Below are 22,063 nucleotides of genomic sequence, written 5' to 3'. Positions count from 1 at the left end.
GCAGAAGGGACATGTGTGGTCAGAGGCCCCACACAGAGTCCCTACTGGGGCACTGCGTAATGGAGCTGTGAGAAGAGGGCCACCATCCTCCAGACCCCAGAACAGTAGATCCACTGACAGCTTGCACCATGTACCTGGAAAAGCCGCAGACACTGAACGCCAGCCCATGAAAATGACCAGGAGGGAGGCCGTACCCTGCAAAGCCACAGGAGCTGAGCTGCCCAAGACCATGGGAACTCACCTCTTGCATCAGTGTGACCTGGGTGTGAAACCTGGAGTCATAGGAGATCATTTTGGAGCTTTAAAATTTGATGGCCCCACTGGATTTAGGACTTGCATAGGCCCTGTAGTCCCTTTGTTTTGGCCAATTTATCCCATTTGGAATGGCTGTATTTACCCAATGCCTCTACCTCCATTGTATCTAGGAAGTACCCAGCTTGCTTTGGATTTTACAGGTTCATAGGCAGAAGGGACTTGCCTTGTCTCAGATGAGACTTTGGACTGTGGACTTTTGGGTTAATGCTGAAACGAGTTAAGACTTTGGGGGACTCTTGGGAAGGCATGGTTTTGAATGAGGACATGAGATTTGGGGGGCCAGGGGCAGAATGATATGGTTTGGTTGTGTCCCCCCTCCAAATCTGAACTTGAATTGTATCTCCCAGAATTTCCACGTTTTGGGGGGGACCCCGGGGGAGGTGATTTAATCATGGGGGCCAGTCTTTCCTGTGCTATTCTCGTGATAGTAAGTCTCAGGAGATCTGATGGGTTTATCAGGGGTTTCCGTTTTTGCTTCTTCCTCATTTTCTCTTGCCGCCACCATGTAAGAAGTGCCTTTTGCCTCCCACAATTCTGAGGACTCCCTGGCCATGTGGAGCTGTAAGTCCAATTAAACCTCTTTTTCTTCCCAGTCTCCAGTATGTCTTTACTAGCAGCATGAAAATGAACTAATACAGGTATTTATTGTAGTCTTCACAGTCTGGGCTTGTTTTTACCTATCTTTCTTGGGAAGGCTTTCCAGGCATTTGAAGGAAATTGGGTGTTGTGATCCAAATTTTTGGCTGCTGCAGCCATATCTGCATTAGGGGGTACCCCATGCCCAGTAATGCTGTGTAATCCCAAGACCTTGGTGCTCTTGGATAAGATCCAGAAGAATTCTCTGAATTCCCAGGCCTAGACTCTTGTTCTCTTACTTTACTTTCTCCCAAACAAATGTAATCTTCTGTGCTGAGCTGCCTGGTGCTGGGGGAGAGATGACACAAGCACACCTATGGCCACCACCACTGGGACTGCACTGGCTCAGACCTGAAGCCAGCACAGCACTGGGTCTTGCCCAAGGCCCACAGTAACCACTACCTGGCTACTGTGTATGTTCACTTGAGGCTCTAAGGCTCTATAATCAGCTGGACAAAGTCAGCCAGGCTTGTGTCCTTCCCTTTAGGGCAGTGAGTTCCCCTTTGCCTTGACTAGGTCCAGAGATGCCATCCGGGAACAGGATCTGGAGTCAGAAACTTTGAAATTTACCTGGTTCACTATTTTACTGGGGCTGAGCTGGCACCCAAGTCACAAGACAAAGTCCTTTCCACTCTTCCTTCCCATTTCCACAAGGAGAGGAGTCTCTCTGTTGTCACCACCACCCCAGGCACACAGCAACTACTGCCTGGCCACTGTCAATGTTCACCCAAGGTTGAAGTCCTCTTCAGTCAGCTTGTGATGAACACTGCTAGGCCTGGGACTCTCCCTCCAGGTCACTGGGCTCCCCTCTGGCCCAGGGAAGGACCAGGATTGCCATCCAAGAGCCAAGGACTGATACTGGGAACTCCAAGAGCCTGCTTGGTGCTCTATTCACTGTGGCTGAATTGGTACCTAAGCTACAAGACAAAGTCACCTTAACTTTTCCCTCTCCTTTTCTCAAGAAGGAGTCTCCCCCCATAGCCACCACAGCTAGGAATGTGCTGGATCATACTGGAAGCCAGCACATCTGAGTCTCACCCAAGGCCCATGACATGTACCACCTGGCTACTACTGCTGATTATTCAGGGCCCAAGGGCTCTTTCGTCAGCAGGTGATGAATCCTGCCAGGATTGGGTCCTTTCCTTCAAGGCAGTGGGTTCCCTTCTGGCTCAGGTATGTCTAGAAATGTCATCAAGGACCTAGGGCCTAGAATGGGTGCCCTACCCTACCGTGGCTGAGCTGGTATCCAAGTTGCAAGACAAAGTCCTCTTTACTCTTCCCTCTCCTTAGACAGAAGGAATGAGTCTGTCCTAGAGCTGTGAGCTGTGCTGCCTGGGGCAGGGGAAGGGGTGGTATAAGCACTCCTTTGGCCACCCCAGCTGGTGTCTCACTGGACTGTGTGCCCCTGAAGTCTACTGGCTCCAAGCCCAGCACAGCATCAAGACTTGCCCAGGAATTGAAGCCATTCTGGTTTACACTGCCTTTCAAGTTTATTTAGGACCCCAAAGCACTTTGGCCCTTCTGGCTAGGACTCCATGGACACCAGCTGAATTCTTCCTCATGATGCTTTCTGCTGTGACACAGCAGCACTAAGTTCCAATACAAAGTCCCACAATTACTGCACTCTTCCTCCCCTAAATGTGCAGATTCTCTCCATGCCACAATTACTGCACTCTTCCTCCCCTAAATGCAGATTCTCTCCATGCCACACAACCACTGCTGGTTGCATGCCACACAACCACTGCTGGGGCATGGGGGAGGGGTGGCATCGGCAATTCAAGACTATCTTTCCTACTCTCTTCAGTGCCTCTTTCAGTGATAGGAAGTTAAAAACAGGTACTGTGATTTCTCACCTTATTTTTGGTTCTTATGAAGGTGCTTTACTGTGTGGATAGTTAAACTTGGTGCTTCTGCAAGGAGGACAATGGTGAAAGCTCCTATTCAGTCATCTTGTGCCACCTCCTCCCTCTTTTCTGGTCTGAGATTTTGAAGGTGAAGACTACAGAGAAGCAGCTTTCTCAATATGTTTGCCTTTGTCATTGGTCTCCATGCTATGAAGGAAGGTGGTTTAGGCAACAAATAATTGACTAGCATTTCAACTAGCCCTGATTGAGGGTTAATTGCCAATAAGTCACTTGTCATTGCAGGTGACCACAAGCCCCAACTTGGAAATGGTAGTAGGTATTCTTTTTTGATCTTGTCATGTATTTTTGGGAAAGACATTCAAACCCTGCAGCCTCACTAACTCCTAATAGGGAGGTTTTCTTGTCATCTTTTACTCCTCCTGAAGGAGGAAAGTAGATACATGACATGCTGATTCTAAAACACCTAGAAGGAAAATGGTGCATGCCCACGAATGCCATTTACCATTGTTTTGGAAGTACTTGCCAATGCCACTAAATAGCAACAAAACAGATTAATATCTAGAAACAAATTTAACAAAAATTGTGTAAGATCAATATAATGAAAACTTTAAAATCCCACTGACAACTGGGCCTCAATGATCCTGAAAGAACTGCCCAGCACAGGTTAGACAATTCCCAGTTACAGTAAACGATTCACCTGCTTGAGCCTTACTGACCATGGAGAGGTCAAACAACTTGCCTTTCATACACAAGCCAACCAATCCAGAGCTCATAACCCCAGCTTCCTTCTTCACGGCCCTCTTTATGGTGCTCTCACATTCTGGGAGACTATCTCCCTGCCCAATCACCCCATATCCAGACAGCTAGGGACAGCCTCTACACCATTCCTGAGCATATCAACATTGTTCAAACAAACCAATCCTAAACTTGTTTACCCTGCCTCACTTCCTTCTTCCTGCAATAATCACGATACGGCTTTAGCCCACTAGTTCTCATTCTCTTTCTACCTGAGACCTCTTCTTGGGAACTCTGAGTAATAACTATTTTTTCAATGGCAACAGTCTCCTGATATGTTGGCCTTACTGAATGTTAAGATTTTCTGTTAACACACTCTATTTTAAAACACACTCTAATTAAAATATCGGATTTTTTTGCTACTAAAGTTAATATGGAAAAAGAATCAAGTGAAAATAACCACCAGGTGCGGTGGCTCACGCCTGTAATCACAGCACTTTGGGAAGCCGAGGCAGGTGGATCACTGAGGTCAGGAGTTCGAGACTGGCCTGACCAACATAGTGAAACCCCATCTCTACTAAAAATACAAAAATTAGCTGGGCGTGGTTGCGGGCGCCTGTAATCTCAGCTACTAGGGAGGCTGAGGCAAGAGAATCGCTTGAACCCGGGAAGAGGAGGTTGCAGTGAGCCGAGATTATGCCACTGCACTCCAGCCTGGGTGACAGAGGGAAACTTGGTCTCAAAATAAATAAATAAATAAATAAAATAGCCATAAAAATTCTGAAACGCACAAGTAATGTAGGGTGATGGGGAGAGGGGATAGATGGAGTGGCTGATGGAGGGTAGGGAGCCAGGGATGGCACTACGAACCATTAAATGGTTTGATGAATGTAGTGAGTATAAATCTCAGTCCACAACAGTGTGAAAGAAATATTTATTTTCAGTAATTCTACCTAATTTTAATTTTGACCTTCATTTTGCCATGTGGAAATAAAACTTCAGTCATTTCAGGGCCTCACACCCACCAGCCCCCATCCCCAGCATTGCTCTAAGAACTACTGGGCTTACTTAATACCTAGGTATCAGGGTGGGCTTCTGATCCTTGGTAGCTTATCTGTCCACCCTGCATCCTTGTTGAACATTGTCTGCTATAGCTTTCGTGATATAAACCCTTCCTGGATTACTTCCTTCCCAAGACAAGATGGTGAGGGAGATGGGAATTTAGCTCACCATGAACACTGTGAGTTTGTGACAGTGGTGCACCCCAGGGGCTGCAGGAGCATCCAGAGAAAGGAAGGCTTCACGGAAGAAGGGACTATTGAGCTGGGCCTTGAAGCATATAGCCAATTTCACACGGCAAAAATGGGTGGGTGAGTACAGAGCATCACAGCAGAAACAGCACAAGCAAAGCTGGGCTAAGGCGAAACCAGGTCTGATTTCTTGAGCCCAACTTGACCATGCAATGGGGAGGCAATTCCTGGAAATATGGAGGGACCAGGGAAGTGAGCCTTGGGAGTGAACTACATGGCTGTAGATTAGCCACTCCACCGAGCAGGCTCCAGCAACCACTGCATAGAAGGAAAATCATGGATCTTGCCATCTCTGCAGGTATTTCTAGGCCCTAAATCAAAATTTAAAGTGGTCCCTTCAAACTTTGAAACAGGAGATCCAGGAGTTTCTATGTGTTCCTTTCATAGCTCCCTAACCACAGAAAGAGTGACCACACAACCTGAATGTGTCAAGGGTTCACTGGCTAGCTGGCCCCCTTCTGAAAGAGAGGGTCCTGGAAGGGAGGGAAGAGTCAAGATATCTAGTGAAAGCCAGAGGCAATCCTGCCAGTCAGATCAGAATCCAAGGCATATGCTTTTATCTCCACCTCTTCCAAAAGTAAAATTTATAGGATTGTCAATTTATTCTACATTATTCCATTTATTCACATTAGCAGTAGCAAATGCAACCAAAAAATCACCAGATAATTCACACTTTGTCTGTATTTTACTCTCTGTAATAGTCAGTAGTTAGTTTTCTCGGGGTTTCTCAGTCACAATTGCCAACCAGTCACAAAAGTAACTGGTTTCCTACTTTCTTAAAACAGTCATATGATGTTCTACTGTAATCACTTTACATTTGCATTATTTCAGTCATGGGCTACTTCTTCATTCACATGCACTGCTTCCCCACTGCCTAGCTGTCTTGAAAATAATACAGGAACAAAAATGTTTTGGGATTCAATATAATTTTCCTTTTCATTTTCTTTTTCCTTCAGTGTCCAAAAGTCCTATCATTTTCTTGCAATGGATTTGAGACTTTTTTTTCCCTATGGCATATACACTCACTTCGCAAAAAAGCTGAGCTACTTCAAAGTTGCATGTATGAAATAGCTGTAGAACATCTCCACTGAGCTATTGTTAACCATCATGAGTTCCCATTCAACTAGTAGTTAGTGAACTCTTACAGAGCACTGTGGCTATACAGAGAAGTGAAAATACACAACCCCTGATTTCCAGGAAATGTCTAATTTACTTGAAGACCTACTTACTTGAGAAAAGGGAAACCACTATGTATACTTTTACATTCACTGCTAAGCTGAGACTCCAGGTGGTGTTCTCTTCTCTAAATTCTCACCTTCCTAAAATGCAGTGGCACTTATTGAGTGCCTTTTATATGCTAGGAGCTTCTGGGTGGCTTTTTGAATCCCCAAATAACCCCATGAAATATGACAGATTTTTGGAAAGACTATTAGCAGAGAAAGTAACCTAAGAAACCATTTCACTTCGGGAGGTTGAAGTGGGAGGACCACTTGAGCCCAGGAGTTTGAGACCAGCCTCGCCAACAGACAAATCTCTCCAAAAAAATTTAAAAACTTAGCCAGGTGTTGTGGCATGTACTTGTAGTCCTAGCTACTTGGGAGGGTGAGGTGGGAGAATTACTTGAGCCCAGGAGTTCAAGGCTGCAGTAAGCTATGACTGTGCCACTGTACTCCAGCCTGGGCAACAGAGGAATACCCTGTCTCAAAAAAATAATAAAAAAACTCATTTCCCATTGATCTCCTCAACCCTAGATTCTGGGTTTTCCTTAATTAAGAAAACTGCCATAATCTTTTGAAGCTCAGTTTTTGTGAGGCAATTGGGTATTACTAACACATATACTAGGCTCACATAAGAAATTCATTATTAAACTAGGGCCTGCAAAATATTCTATCAAGTATCTATCAACCAATAAATCCATTTTAGAAGGGTATTTTCAATATCTTATCCAAGGAAAATCTGCTGTGAGGAGACTAATTTCAAGATCATTTTTACTAAATAGTCAATGGATTCTGTCCATTAGTGCCCTGGACTAATGTGGTCTTTATACATTTAGACTGACCTCTGCTGGACAGTCTAACAACCTGTCTGAATTTTTTTTTTCTCTGAGAGAATATGATTAGGAAAGGGGTATTTTCCCCGAATTTTATCTAGTATTTAGTAACAGATTTACACAGTTCAATTTATAAATATTAATCAAGCCCTCTACACCACCTAATGGCAAAATCTTATATTGCATTTGGCTGCCTGCGGTGTGTCCAGAGGCAGACTGGGAGGAGGCTCGTGAGGTTACATGAGCTATCCAGTTCAAATGCTCCTTTTCATAGTGTCTTCCCCCTGTGCAGGACATAAGAATGCCTGCAAAATGGGGCTGCTTCCATGAGCCTGTCAGGGGTCCAATCACAGTATCTTCTGGGTTCACCCCGAAAACTGAAGTCTACCACTTTGTGGCGGTCACTTGTGCCTAAACTAACTAGTGTAGACAAGTCTGATCTGGGTGGTGCAAACAAGTTGAATTTTGATATAAAGTCTTATGATTCAATGTATGTAAAACTGCAGATAAAAAACATGAATGACCCTGAAAATAAGTGATGCCTTTCAATTTCAAATATTCTTTTAAAATAATGCCTGCTTCTGATAATAAAAATTACATATTTATAAAATTATATAAAGGAAAAAGTTAAAGAAATAAAAACTGCCTACAATTCCATCTACCAAGTTGTATTACAATTTTAGTTAATTTTGTGCCCATCTCTGTTCTGTAAGCAAGCATGTATGCATGAGTATGGGTATTTCCTTACTTCACTCCATTTCATTTTGTAGCTTGCTGCTCTTTTCACATGTTGTATTGTGATTATTTCTCAATTAATAAATAACACAATTTTTATTTTATGATGATAGATCATCATTTATGTAACCAATGTCCTACTATTAAACGTTGGGGTTGTTCCTAAATAAAACTATGCAAAATGGCCTTTCATATAAATATTTGACCAAATATTTTATTATTTCTTTAGGATATATTCCCTAAATAAGATCACTGGGGCCTGGCACAGTGGCTCATGACTGTACTCCCAGCACTCTGGGAGGCAGGGGCAAGAGGATAGCGTAAGCCCATGAGTTTGAGACTAACCTAGGCAACATATTAAGACCCCATCTCTACAAAAACAGAATAAAAAAATTAGTCAGGCATGGTGGCATGCACTTGTAGTGCCAGCTACTTGGAAGACTGAGGTGGGAGGATCACTTGAGCCCAAGGAGGTCAAAGATGCCGTGAGCCGTGATCATGTTATTGCACTCTGGCCTGAGCAACAGAGCAATACCCTGTCTTGAAAAAAAAAAAAAAACCCTCATGGGGTCAAAACTTATAGGGTATGAACATTTTTAAGATTCCAAATACAAGCAATGCTAGAATTACTCTATGGAAATGTACCAACTTCAACTTCCATCAGCAGCGTGGGAGTCTCATTTTCACTTCCACTTCACCACAATTCAGATTAATTTAGAAAGTTCTTTGCCAGGTGGATAGGCTGGGGAAAAAAAAAGGGATTTTCAATATAACTTACATATTCATATTTATTTATATTCATACTTTCATTGAGCCTTTATATTTTTTCTGTGAATTGTACATTCATCCCGTCTGCCCATTTTTCTACTGGCCCCTTAATATTTTTCTTATATATGAGTTCTTTTTATTTTATTTATTTTTTTTTTTTTTTGAGAGGGAGGCGCACTAAGTCTGTTGCCCAGGCTCGAGAGCAGTGGCGGGATCTTGGTTCATTGCAGCCTCTGCCTCCCGGGTTCAAGTGATTCTCGAGCCTCAGCTCCCTGAGTAGCTGGGATTACAGGAGTGTGCCACCATGCCCGGCTAACTTTTTTATTTTTAGTAGAGATGGGGTTTCACCATGTTGGCCAGGCTAGTCTTGAACTCCTGATCTCAAGTGATCCACCCCGCCTTGGCTACCCGAAGTGCTAGGATTACAGGTGTGAGCCACTCCCTCCGGTCTGAGTTCTTTATATATTAAGGTTAACTTCGTTGGTCTAAACGTGGTATGCTTGAACTTAGGTCGCTAGTCCAAATATATCCTGAAATTATTAGTTTGGGTGTGGTGTGACTTTGCCTTTGGCTCAGTAAATTCTTTCCAGAAAAAAAAAAAAACCAAATTCACAAAATACAGGACAAGCCCCACTAAATACTTAGGTACTGAGTGGTCAAAAAATAAAATAGGAAGCAGAAAGAGCCTATGTATCTCAACTAATTGAACATGTCTCTACATTAGATAATTCTTACAGCTTTTTTCTTCAATTTTTAAAAGATAGGTAACTGCCTTAGTCTGTTTAGTGTTGCTATAAAGGAATATTTACTAAAGCTAAGTAACTTGTTTTACGAAGCAGTTTATTTAGCTCACAGTTCTGATAGCTGGAAGGTTCAAGACTGGGCATCTGGTGAGGGCTCAGGTTGCCTCTATTCATGGCAGAAGTAAAGGGGAGCCAGTGTGTGCAGAGTCCATATGGGGAGAGAGGAAGCAGAAGATAGGTGGGGAAGGTGCTAGGTTCCCTGCAGGGAAGGTGCTGGGTTCCTTTTCTTTTTTTTTTTTTTTTTTGAGATGGAGTTTCGCTCTTGTTGCCCAGGCTGGAGTGCAGTGGTACAATCTCAGCTCACCGCAACCTCTACCTCTTGGGTTCAAGCGATTCTCCTGCCTCAGCCTCCTGAGTAGCTGGGACTACAGGCGTGCACCACCATGCCCAGCTACTTTTGTATTTTTAGTAGAGATGGGGTTTCTCCATTTTGGTCAGGTTGGTCTCGAACTCCCGACCTCAGGTGATCTGCCCACCTCAACTTCCCAAAATCCTGGTATTACAGGCGTGAGTCACTGTGCCTGGCTGCTAGGTTCCTTTTAACAACCAGCCCAGTGGTAACTAATAGAAGGAGAGCTCATTACCCTGAGAACTCACCAAACCTTTCATGCGGGATCCATCCCCATGACCCAAACACTTCCCATTAGGCCCTACCTCCACCACTGGAGATCAAATTTCTACATGAGGTTTTGGGGAACAAACATCCACGCTATGGCAGTAAAAGAATATTGATATGTAAATCAACATTTAGGCAGTTACAATGCTATTATTTAATAAAAGCTCTCCATTCATCTGTAAGTAGTTTTGTGGCAGAATAACTTCTTCTGTTACTTTTTCTAACTTTTTCTGTTTTTAATCAATTCCTTTACTGTAAAATGTCATTTTAAAATGTTTATTTTATTTTGCACAATTTTAACAGTAGAGTAATTTTGCTGTGGAAAATAAAATTTCATCTTGCAAGAAAGAGAAAACTCAAGACCACCAACTGGCGTCTTTATTTACATATTAGAGCGGGTCAGCCAATGAAAATCCTAGAAAAAGAAGACAACAAACATTCAGTAAAAAGAAATGATTGTCTCAAATCATATCCTCATTGTTTCACTTGTTCTAAAACCTAAAAGTCCTACACAATTGTGGCAAAATGAGGTTTGTCTTTGTTCTGGTGCTTTTCCCAAAAAGGACTTAAAACCTACTAGTGAATCTTCCTGCTGTGTCCTATAAAACAATCTAAAATGGCATTCTGGGTCCTCTTCCATTAACAGTAATCAGAGCACAAAAACTATAGTCTAAAAGAGCCACAAGTACACTCAGAAGGAGAAGGGAGATGAAGGAGGCCCACAGAGGGCTGAGCTCCTGGGTCTGAGAACAAGAGTAAGAAGAACTGTGCATGGAAGCCTCTTCCAGAACTAACACCATCCTACACATACGGCCTGGACACAGGCACAGATACAGGCATTCCCATATTGAGGCAGAAAGTGGCCAGCCTACACTGAGAATCAAAGACAAATGGCAGATGGACAGACAGACAAAAATCAACAGTTTGGAAAGTATAATGTATGTAAATTCCACTGGAATGAAAATAATTTCAAAGTGATAAACATAAGAAATATAAAGATAATCCTCATAGAATTGTAAAAGAGGAAGACGAGAACTTATATTTCTCCGGCAATATTCAAACAAAATTCATAGAGAAATTGTAGAACAGATCATTGGAAGCAAATCAATAGAAGCGCGAACTCACTAGCAGAGAATTTGTTAGGGTTTTTCTGTGATTAACATAGGTCTCAAGATGATGATGATGATGATTTTGAGATAGAGTCTCACTGTCACCCAGGTTGGAGTGCAGTGGCACAATCTTAGCTCACTGCAACCTCCACCTCCTGGGTTCAAGCGATTCTTGTGCCTCTGCCTCCTGAGTAGCCGGGATTACAGTCATGCACCACCATGCCCAGTTAATTTTTGTATTTTTTGCATTTTGTATTTTTAGTAGACACCATGTTGGCCAGGCAGGTCTCAAACTCCCGGCCTTAAGTGATCCGCCCACCTCGGCATCCCAAAGGGCTGGGATTACAGGCATGAGCCACTGGGCCCAGCCATCAAGATTATATGTATTCGTTAGGCTTCTATAGTGGCTTTAGTTTCCCCAGTGCTCTGACAGCCTGGTGCCCAGAGGAGGGTGTTTTTGGTTACCAAACTAACATCCCAGTCACTGGAAAGTATACACCCAGTTATAAATCCATAAAGTGGCATGAGATGAAAAAGCCTGTCTATTGAGTGTCTGACTGGTATAAATTATTTTAAATAGAACTTAAAAAGAGAAAAGACAATCCACAAACCCGCAGGAGTACAGATAGATTCTGAAAGTTGTTGACGCTCCCTGAAAACAGTCTGCCTGCTTGCTCCACAGAAATCCCTGCTAATGCCCCCTGCCCTTCAGCTTACTGGCCTACTTTTTCTGCATTCATCTTCCTCATCACTAGGCTTCTTGAGTGTCTCCTCTCTCTGCTAGGAAGTAAATGCCAAAGTTGCTGAAATCTATTTTTACACAAACAGAATTTCAGTAGAATTCTATATATTTTAGTATCTAAATTAGTTAATTTATATTTCATTGATTATCCAGGTATCTGTTCGCCCATTCATCCACTGCTTTGTTCACAAAAGAAAGAAATCCCATATGTTTAAGAACCAAGACAGAAAGTACTTGCAAAAAATACCTGCTCTGAAAAGAGTGGCTGATACGCAAAGTGTTCGCATGGATGACAGGTTACAAGAGGAGGCAAGTGGCAGAACCAGGATGGCAGTAGAAAATTAAGCATGAAATGCAACTTAATCTGGGATAGGAGAGGTTCATGCTATGAACTTTGTCATTTACTTTACTGCTATAATCAACACTGTAGTTTCACTTTAGAGGTCAAACGAACTAATTTTGAATGTACCTGCACAAATCCTCGTATTACAGTTGCTTCTCCCTCTTACTCAGACTTGCCATGCTTTCTCTTTCCTCTTGCTACAGAGCCTTTTGCATATCTCTTCCCTCTCCCCTTTGCCGAGTTAGTCTCTGCTTATCCTTCTGATCTCCGTTTAAGAATCACCTCCTCTGAGAAGCCTTCCCTGTAACCCCAACATAAATCGATTCCTTTGTGGTATGTTTGCTTAGAACTGGGTTCCTTTCCTTCCAAGCAATTGCTTCACTCTGTCGTAGTGTGTTCAGTTGTGAGGTTACCAGACTGTCCCTCACCCCTACCAGACCATAAAAGCTCCATGAAAGTGAGGACTGAGCCTGGTTTGGCTTGCCATGCTATTCGTAGCACCTAACACATATCTCAATATTCACTGAACAAATAAATGAAACTGCCAAACTCAGAAAAGGTTTAGAAAGACCTCTGTGCATGACGGAGGGTGTTCTGTGTGGTAGATACTTTTTGAAGGGGGATAGGGGAAGCAGATGCATTTCTTGCTTTCTGCTTAGCAACTGTATTTACCTGGGTCTTCCGTGTGGCTTGTGGCTCAATCATGATGTTGATAAGAGAGGGTTTAGTTGTGTCTGCTAGGCTCTGCCTCAGGGACCTTTGGAGTTCTTCTGGTGTTTGTACAAAATACCCCTTTCCTCCAAATGCAGTCATGACTTGCTCATAATGTGAATTTGGCAGCAAACACATTGGAGGGACCCTGAAAAACAAGGTCACGAGTTAATGAAATTTAAATCTTAAACCTTGTAGAAAAAAAAAAAAAGTCATTCTCTGAAATACTTCATTAAAAAAATTTAGGCTGAACTGAAAGGCATAATTTTAACTTCAACACTTAAGCTGAGATGCCAGTACACTGAGTTTTTCCTATGTTTATAATTGTCTATAAAGCAATGTCCAGCAGAACTTTCTGTGATGACAGAAATGTTTTAAACCTGTGTGATCCAAAATAGTAGCCAATATCTACCTGTTGCTGTGAGCACTTGAAACATGTCTAAACTGAGGAACTAAATTTTTAACTTCATTTAATTTGAAGTAATTTAAATCTAAATTGCAACAGTTGCAATATGCCTAGTGGCTACTACACTAGATAGCACAGGCTACACTACCAACTATTATGAATCCAGAAGAAAAACATGAAAAAAAAAAAAAGATTACTGCAAAACAACACATAACAAGAAAACAACAAATAAAGTTAGCGAGGCATAAATAGACATGCCCACACCCTGTTCCACCCCAAGGCTGGCTCACAAATTCACATCTATCTCACATTCCACCGCCAGCTACAATACCATCTTAATCTGGCTCTGCCATCAGATGATCAAGATTTAGCTAAGTGGTAAAAGGCAGGCCTCTGGAACATAAATAATATGTACACATCCACATTTCTACATAGTGTAACAGGAATAGTAGTCCTACTATTGCTCCCAGTCCTGGCAGCATTTTGCAATAAGCCTTTTCATTAACAAGGCTCAGACATCACACTCATTTATCTGAGTCTTCAGCTGTTCCCTGATTATAAACTATTTATTGAAGCACCTAATCATGGATATTTGTGCAAAGAGGAACTAAGACAGGATTTCTGCTCTTTAGAAGGGCTGACAATCAAAACAGACAATACTCATACCATGTAGGCACATTACTGCCAATATAGAAGACTTTTTTAAAAGAGATTAAAATGGGTGAGAGAAAGTAAACAGACATTGGTCTTGGTTACTTACACTGAAGCAGCATCTTGGAATTTTAACATTTCTTTCCAAGTATCGCTATCAAAACCTTGGTAAATTCCATTGTTATTCACTACCAAGAGTATGATTGGCAAGTTGTACCTAAAGTGAGAGTAAAATATGAAGGACATCATTCTTCATTCTAAAGTAATTTCTTTTCTTTGGGCTGAAATTTTAACTTAAAATGAATAGTTTTCTATAAGCTTTTTGTGATATTAGAGGAAGACTAAAAGTCAAGCATTTATTATCCTAAGAAAGAATATCAAATCATTAACAGAAACATCATGGAAAGGCAGAAAGATTGCAAGATTAAGAGTTGTTAGTCCTGGCCAGGCGTAGTGGCTCACGCCTGTAATCCCAGCACTTTGGGAGGCTCAGGCAGGCAGATCACAAGGTCAGGAGTTCAAGATGAGCCTGGCCAATATGGTGAAACCCTGTGTCTACTAAAAATACAAAGATTAGCCGGGCATAGTAGCACAGGCCTGTAGTCCCAGCTACTCGGGAGGCTGAGGCAGAAGAATCGCTTGAACCCAGGAGGCGGAGGTTGCAGTGAACCGAGATCATACTACTGCACTCCAGCCTGGGTGACAGAGCAAGACTCCATCTCAGAAAGAAAAAAAAAAGGGTTGATAGTCCTTTAGCTATTAGCTATGAACCTCAGACAAATCACTGAGCTTTTCTGAATCTAGGTTTTCATAAGTCTAGATGGTATACGAAGAACACCTTCCCTATTCAATACTCTCTAAAGGACCACTTCTAGTTGGTTCCTAGGAACACTGTTTGAAAAGTACCTTTCTATTTACTGAGCTCGCCACAGACACCCAGCCCTTGCTAGATGCTGTAGGAGATACACAAGTGACTAGCACACACAATCTGCACTCAAACTACCACACCCATAATCAGAAACACATTACATGGTGTAATCATTACAGAAAAGGCGTATTTAACAATGTGCTAAACAGTACAGCAAAGACAAAAAAGAAAAGGTTGATTAAATGTTACTGACTGAAAAGAATGTAGGTTTTATTTTCTAACATAATTTCCAAGGGCAAGTGGTAAAAACAAAACTAAACTGCATATTGTTAAATAACAGGACTGTGGTAATTATTTGCTCTCCATGCTCAAAAGGAATCATTATCCACTAAAAGGCTGACTTCCCCATAAGTCATCTTTTTTATGTATATCACTTTGTTGTCAATAAAGACACTCTAACAGACACATATAGTCAGACCTCATTATCTGAGTTCTGCATCTGCGGATTTAACCAACTGCAGGTCAAAAATATTTGGAAAAAAAAAATTTGGGTCTGTACTCAACATGCAGACTTTGTTCTTGTCATTATTCCCTAAGTGATACAGCACAACAATTATTTATATAGCATTTATATTGTATTCAGCATTTTAAAGTAATCTAGAGATCATTAAAAATATATGGGGGGATATGCATAGGTTATTTGCAAATACTGTACCATTTTATATCAGGGACTCACTTGAGCATCCTTGGATTTTGGTATTTGAGGAAGGTCCTGGAACCAATCCCCCATGGATATGGAGGGACAACTATACCCTCCCAAATCTTGAACGTTTTATCTACCAAAGCTTTGCCAGCCCAAAAACATGAGTCACAAAAGCCCTAATAAGAGCCCTGGCTAAGAATAGAAATCGTTTTACTACAGTTTAAATATAGCTGGAAAAATAAAACCCCCATCCTTCTATAGTTAGGATCTACAATTCACGAGTTTCTCCATGAATTCTCATAACTACACACATGATCCAAATGGCTTATGTTCACTGAGCATCATCTCAGAGTTTAGCTGGGGCCAAGCACGGTGGCTCACACCTGTAATTCTAGCACTTAGGGAGGCCAAGATGGGTGGATTGCTTGAGCTTACAAATGTGAGACCAGTGTGGCCAACATGGCAAAACCCTGTCTCTACAAAAAAAAATACAAAAAATTAGCTGAGCATGGTGGTGCATGCCTGTGATCCCAGCTACTCAGAAGCCTAAGGAAGCAGGATCACTTGAACTTCAGTGGTTGAGGCTGCAGTGAGCCGCAATTGCGCCATTCCACTCCAGCCTGGGTGACAAAGCGAGACCCCGTCTTGGAAAAAAAAAAATTGTTTGGATTATCTCATTTGTTCCTCATAATCATCTTTCTAAGGTAGGAACTATGACTAATCCTACTTTTTTTTTTTTTTCAAGAAATTTCTGCCTAAAGGATACTATTCCTACTTTAGAAGAGAGGAGACTAAGGCTTAGTTAAGTGACTTTTTTGTTTGTTTGTTTGAGACAGAGTCTTGCTCTGTCGCCCAGGTTGGAGTGCAGTGGTGCAATCTTGGCTCACTGCAACCTACATCTCCCAGGTTCAAGCGATTCTCCTGCCTCGGCCTCCCAAATAGCTGGGACTATAGGCATGTACCACCATCTCTGGCTCTTTTAAATATTTTTAGTAGAGATGGGGTTTCACCATGTTGGCCAGACTGGTCTCTAACTCTTGACCTCAGGTGATCTGCCCATCTCGGCCACCCAAAGTGTTAGGATTACAGGTGTGAGCTACCACGCCCAACCTTGGTGAAGTGACTTAGTCACATGGCTCTGACTTGATAGAACCAGTTTTTAAATCCAGGCCATTTGTCCCACCTTAAGATGGGGTCTCGCTCTGTTGCCCAGGCTGGAGTGCAGTGGTGTGATTTCAGCTCACCGCAACCTCCACCTCCCAGTTCAAGCAATTCTTCTGCCTCAGCCTCCTGAATAGCCGGGATTACAGGCATACTTCACCACATCTGGCTAATTTTTTTTTTTTTTTTTTTTTGTATATTTAGTAGAGATGGGGTTTCACCATGTTGGCCAGGCTGGTCTTGAACTCCTGACCTAAAGTGATCTGCCTGCCTTGGCCTCTCAAAGGGCTGGGATTACATGTGTGAGCCAAGGCACCTAGCAGAAGCCATGCCCTTAACCACCACACTTGCTATTTCCCACAGGAAACAAGCTTCTTTCAGTCCCCAACATATTTTTCTCAGTGACCTCAAAACCACTCCCCACAGTTTTATAGGTTTTTACCATACAATGGGGAGGCCAGAAAGATACTGTTCTGGAAGAGAAAGACCATGGGGTTACTGCCACTAGCATCCTCAGGACAGAGCACAGTGCTATTCACAGGGCACCTGGTGAACACTTGGTAAGTATTCGTCAGATGACTGGGTCTTCTGTGTCATTTTTCATATTCTAGAGAATCAAATGCTCTGATTCAGGATGATGTTTTACCTGCAGATGGTTTCCACCTCCATGCCAGAAAACCCAAATGCACTGTCTCCTTCCACACAGATGATCCGTTGCCCAGGGCTTCTATCTTTAGCCACCATGGCAGCTGCAATAGCAAATCCTAAACCAACTCCCATTGTTCCGAAAGTACCAGCATCAAGCCTGTTGGAGAACAAAGCTAAAATGAAACCCTCTGGGGCATGTCATAGAGGATGGGGTTGGCACAAACCTTCTAGTCCTATTTACATGGTTGATGGAAAAATAAAGAACCATAAAAACATTCTCTTTGTTCAATATAAAATCCTTAGACTGTTAGGAACTAATTTATCAAGGATAGAAAAAAGCCACTCATGTTTGCTTGGAAGACTATAAACATATTCCTGTAACACTAAGTAAATAATTATCACAGGATACCAAGAACACATCAAGCATAAAAACTCTACAAAACCTCACCTAACAATACTTTTATGAAATATGCCCTTACATACTGAACATGTATTAATTCTCAAATGTCTTCTTAATCTGCACTATTGTAGTTTCATATTAAACACATTATAATGAATTACAACTTCTTTCTTCTTTAGAAGTCTTACCTGTGGCGAGGAAGGTAGTTCTGAAGCACAGTCCGTCCAATGTCCATAGTGTTTGCTCCTTCGCTTACCACAAAACAGTCTCTAGGCAGTTGTTCTTGAACATGGTAGAATACTGTGTAATAATTCATAGGCAGGGATTTTTTGGAAGCTAGTTCCTGAAAAGTAGATGGGAATGTAACCAAATTAAATTGGGATACAATGAAAATAACCAATGTTAATAAGCTATTATCAAACTTACTTGGAAATACGCAACAACTACAAAAGCTACAAGGTTCCCAAATGGCTATAAAATGGCCACTCTGAGAAGCTGGCTGACCTGTGAACAGCCCTGGGGGACATGTGTCCCACAGTCCCAGTTTGGAACACAATTAAATAAGCTTGGGAATATCCCTCCTCTTGGAGATCCGCAATGCACAGGAGCGTAATAAAAACTCTGAGAAGTCCTATAGTGAAGAGAGCTGGGAAGCACTGGGTTAAATAAAACTAAACATTCTTATTTGAGCACTCTTAGGAAAATTGTGCCTTAGAAAAAGTGAAATTTATTTCAGAATATTTTCATCTGAAATATGACCCTAAACTTAAAATGTCACGATTTTAGAATACAATCTGAAAATCTAGTTTTTCCCCCAACACACTTGAGAGTAAAGGAGATACATTACCCCCACTATTCTAAAGAGTCCCTGAATGGAGAGAAAAACAGTAAGGTAAATGCCTTTGTTTAGCCACATGCCTTTTAGGGCTGAGAGAAAGCCACAGAGAGTTTTAGCAGCAACAGTCCCATCTGGTCCCAGCACTGCCTCTTCACCTATACTACTTTGTTCTGCTGGAGGTTATACCCACGATAAATGAGGGACCCTCCTATACTCCAGCACCAAGGAAGAGAGGCAAGTCCCTTCTATCTTAAACCAATATCATTCCTATGTGAAAGAAAAGATTAGTCATGATACAACTCAGAAAATAAAATTGAGACTGGTGGCTGGGCGCAGTGGCTCACGCCTGTAATCCCAGCATTTTGGGAGGCTGAGGCGGGTGGATCACGATGTTAGGAGTTCAAGACCATCCTGGCCAACATGGTGAAACCCTGTCTCTACTAAAAAAAAATACAAAAATTGCCTGGGTGTGGTGGCTCACACCTATAATCCCAGCACTTTGGGAGGCTGAGGTGGGCAGATCACCTGAGGTCGAGAGTTTGAGACCAGCCTGACCAACATGGAGAAGCTCCATCTCTACTAAACATACAAAATTAGCCAGGCATGGTGGCGCATGCCTGTAATCCAGTTACTTGGGAGGCTGAGGCAGGAGAATCACATGAACCCAGGAGGCAGAGGTTGCGGTGAACCAAGATCGTGCCACTGTACTCCAGGCTGGGCAACAAAAGCAAGACTCCATCTCAAAAAAGAAAAAAAAAAAATTAGCCGGACATGGTGCCAGGTACCTGTAATCCCAGCTACTGGGTGAAGCAGGAGAATCGCTTGAAACTGGAAGGCAGAGGTTGCAGTGAGCTGAGATCACGCCACTGCACTCCAGCCTGGGCAACAAGAGTGAAACTCCATCTCAGAAAAAAAAAAAAAAAAAAGAGACTGGCTCCGGATAGCAACAGTCGTTGATTAAAATTCCAATGTATGCCAGGCACGGTGGCTCATGCCTATAATCCCAGCACTTTGGGAGGCTTGGTGGAGGGAACATGAGGTCAAGAGATGGAGACCATCCTGGCCAACATGGTGAAACTCCGTCTATACTAAAAATACAAAAACTAGCTGGGCATAGTAGTATGTGTCTGTAGTCCCAGCTACTTGGGAGGCTGCGGCAAGAGAATCACTTGAACCCGGGAGGCAGAGGTTGCAGTGAGCTGAGATCAGGCCATTGCACTCCAGCCTGGCGACACAGCAAGACTCCGTCTCAAAAAAAAAAAAAAAAAAAAAAATCCAGTGTAAGATAGATTAATGCATAATCAATTCTGCTATAATGCTTGATGCAAAAACATGAATTTATTCTAAGACAATTGATATGTTAGGGAACCAAGTGAGCATAACTCAAATTTTATATTTGCTTATACATGATTCTACCAGAAAACTGCACCCAGTTGACCAAAGATACATAGGAATACACAAAACAATTTTTAAAAATCACCTTTCTCACATAGGGAAAGCACAATACACACACACATGCACACACACACATGCACACGGGTGCATGTACATACACACACACACACTTTACTGTAAATTGCCATATCCTACAGCACTAATTCATTTTAGTGCTAGTAGTAGATAGTTTGATGGTTTCTAGCATCACTACAATTTCCAAAACCTTAGCTACCAGGCAAAGCCAAGAGTGCAAATGAGAGTGCTGCAAAAAAATTTCCAGCAGTGATACAAAAGTTAAATAAAAAAGAAGGCTATACATTGGATCAAAATTTCAATTTTTATGAAACAGCTATTATAATAGCACGCCCTGAAGGACTTATATCTTAAAAGCAGAAAAACATCTCAAACAACCCAAAATTTAAGGACTCCCAAAAAAAAAAATCACTTAATAGTTAATTTTTCCTTTAGAGACAGGGTCTCACTCTGCCACCCAGGCTTGAGTGCAGTGGCATGATCTACTGCATTGCCACCTCAACTCCTAGACTCAAGCAATCCTCCAATCTCAGCCTCCTGAGGAGACAGGACAACAGGTGTGTGCCACCACATCTGGCTACTTTTTTTTTTTTTTTTTTTTTTTTTTTTTTTTTTTTGTAGAGACAAGGTCTTGCTATGCCCAGGTTGTTCTCAAACTCCAGGCCTCAACTGATCTTACTGCCTTGGCCTCCTAAAGCACTCAGATTACAGGTGTTTAAATATGATGTTCTATGCCAAGATCAAACTGAAAACACACCCATCCACTTCCACTATTATAACTTTCCATCCGACGTCCGATCACCTTCCTTCCACCAGCTCACAGTAACTCACAAGCTACAACCTTTCAGAAACTTCAGGTCTTTTTCAAGATAAAATGCTATATTCATTGGCATACATTTCTTAACCATTTAACATGTTTAAAACATTAGGCGCTTATTTTTATGTTACACAAAGTTTTTGAGAGTTGTGCCACTAAACCCCTTTTTCCATGAGCCCTGGGGTTTTCATTGCACAATTTTGCACAGCAAGGTGATTTTTAGGAATGCACATGTCACATTACGGCAGAGTAACTGAATCATGAGCCTGACCTGTTCTTGAGCTTCAGTAGGTCCTATTTTACCTTGGATGCAGCTTCATTGCTCTTCATTTTTTCTCTCAGAGTTTTCCACCACTTGCTCTCTGGAGGATACTGCCATGGTGTTTTATCAAGTTCCTCTAAAAGCTAAACAAACAAACAACAAAAAAAAAAACACATAAACTTTTTCTTTGCTTTTTTTTTCTTTGCTATTTTTTTTGAAATGAAGTCGCGTTCTGTCACCCAGGCTGGAGTGCAGTGGTGCAGTCTCAGCTCACTGCAACCTCTGCCTCCCAGGTTCAAGCGATTCTTCTGCCTCAACCTCCCAAGTAGCTGGGACTACAGATGCCTGCCACCACGCTCGACTAATTTTTGTTAAGTAGAGACGGACTTTCACCATGTTGGCCAGGCTGGTCTCAAACTCCTGACTTCGGGTGATCTACCTGTCTTGGCCTTCCAAAGTGCTGGGATTACAGGGATGAGCCACCGTGCCCAGTCCGCTTTAAAAAAAATAAATTTAAATCATATTAACATGGAAATATCTTCTTAAAGAAGACAATATGGCCATTCTACTCTCCATATTACTCAGACTCTTTTCTTCCTCTACTTAGTAAACACCTGATAGAAGATCAATGGATAACATGGAAGGCTTCTGTTTGGGTCAGTGTGGGTTTCTGCTAGATGCTGGGATGCTCTTAGGACAGACTGGAGTGCTGTTACCTCCTCCACACCTCAAGCAGGGGCTCTGAGACCCTCCTCGGTCTTTGACACTAGAAGGAAAATCACTCCTTCCACAGAACTCTTATAGGAAAACCAAAAAATAACCACAGACTCCTATGATACAGACCAAATGCTCCAGAGTGATTTAACATGTGATTCAGGATTACATCCTATATTGTGTAATCATGACAACAATACCAAATTGTATCATCCAAAATCAAGTGATAAATGTGACTATATTTTATCTCCTGTCACAGTGAAATGTACAAACTATGTACAAATAATAAGAACCTGAAAAGTCACTGATTAAAGAGTAAAAAGCTCTTTTTTACCTAAAGAAATACTGTTAGATTTTTCCAGGGCTAAGCCATTTCTTGGCAGTAAG

General features: G+C 42.0%; 1 protein-coding gene across 3 annotated transcripts in view; it reads right to left on the bottom strand.

Annotated features, from left to right (window-relative positions):
• Positions 1-8,271: 8,271 nt before the first annotated feature.
• The window catches only part of HACL1 (2-hydroxyacyl-CoA lyase 1), a 40,326-nt gene continuing 26,534 nt past the window's right edge, over positions 8,272-22,063 (bottom strand). For 2 of the 3 annotated variants that reach the window (XM_010356061.2, XM_010356062.2), the window contains 6 exons: positions 21,004-21,105; positions 17,764-17,918; positions 17,174-17,332; positions 13,905-14,012; positions 12,700-12,886; positions 10,094-10,248 (listed from right to left, as the gene is read on the bottom strand). In XM_010356061.2, coding sequence (XP_010354363.2) covers positions 10,216-10,248; positions 12,700-12,886; positions 13,905-14,012; positions 17,174-17,332; positions 17,764-17,918; positions 21,004-21,105 — 744 coding nt within the window. In that variant the 3' untranslated portion in view covers positions 10,094-10,215. Of the gene's footprint in view, positions 8,389-10,093; positions 10,249-12,699; positions 12,887-13,904; positions 14,013-17,173; positions 17,333-17,763; positions 17,919-21,003; positions 21,106-22,063 lie in introns of those variants that run through there. The other variant, XM_030933582.1, reaches the window with a different exon arrangement.

This window comes from Rhinopithecus roxellana, chromosome 1 (assembly GCF_007565055.1).
Source record: "Rhinopithecus roxellana isolate Shanxi Qingling chromosome 1, ASM756505v1, whole genome shotgun sequence".
In the NCBI taxonomy this organism is placed as follows: domain Eukaryota; kingdom Metazoa; phylum Chordata; class Mammalia; order Primates; family Cercopithecidae; genus Rhinopithecus; species Rhinopithecus roxellana.
Note: the sequence above shows the minus strand (reverse complement) of the source record. Positions and strands in the feature narration are given on the sequence as shown.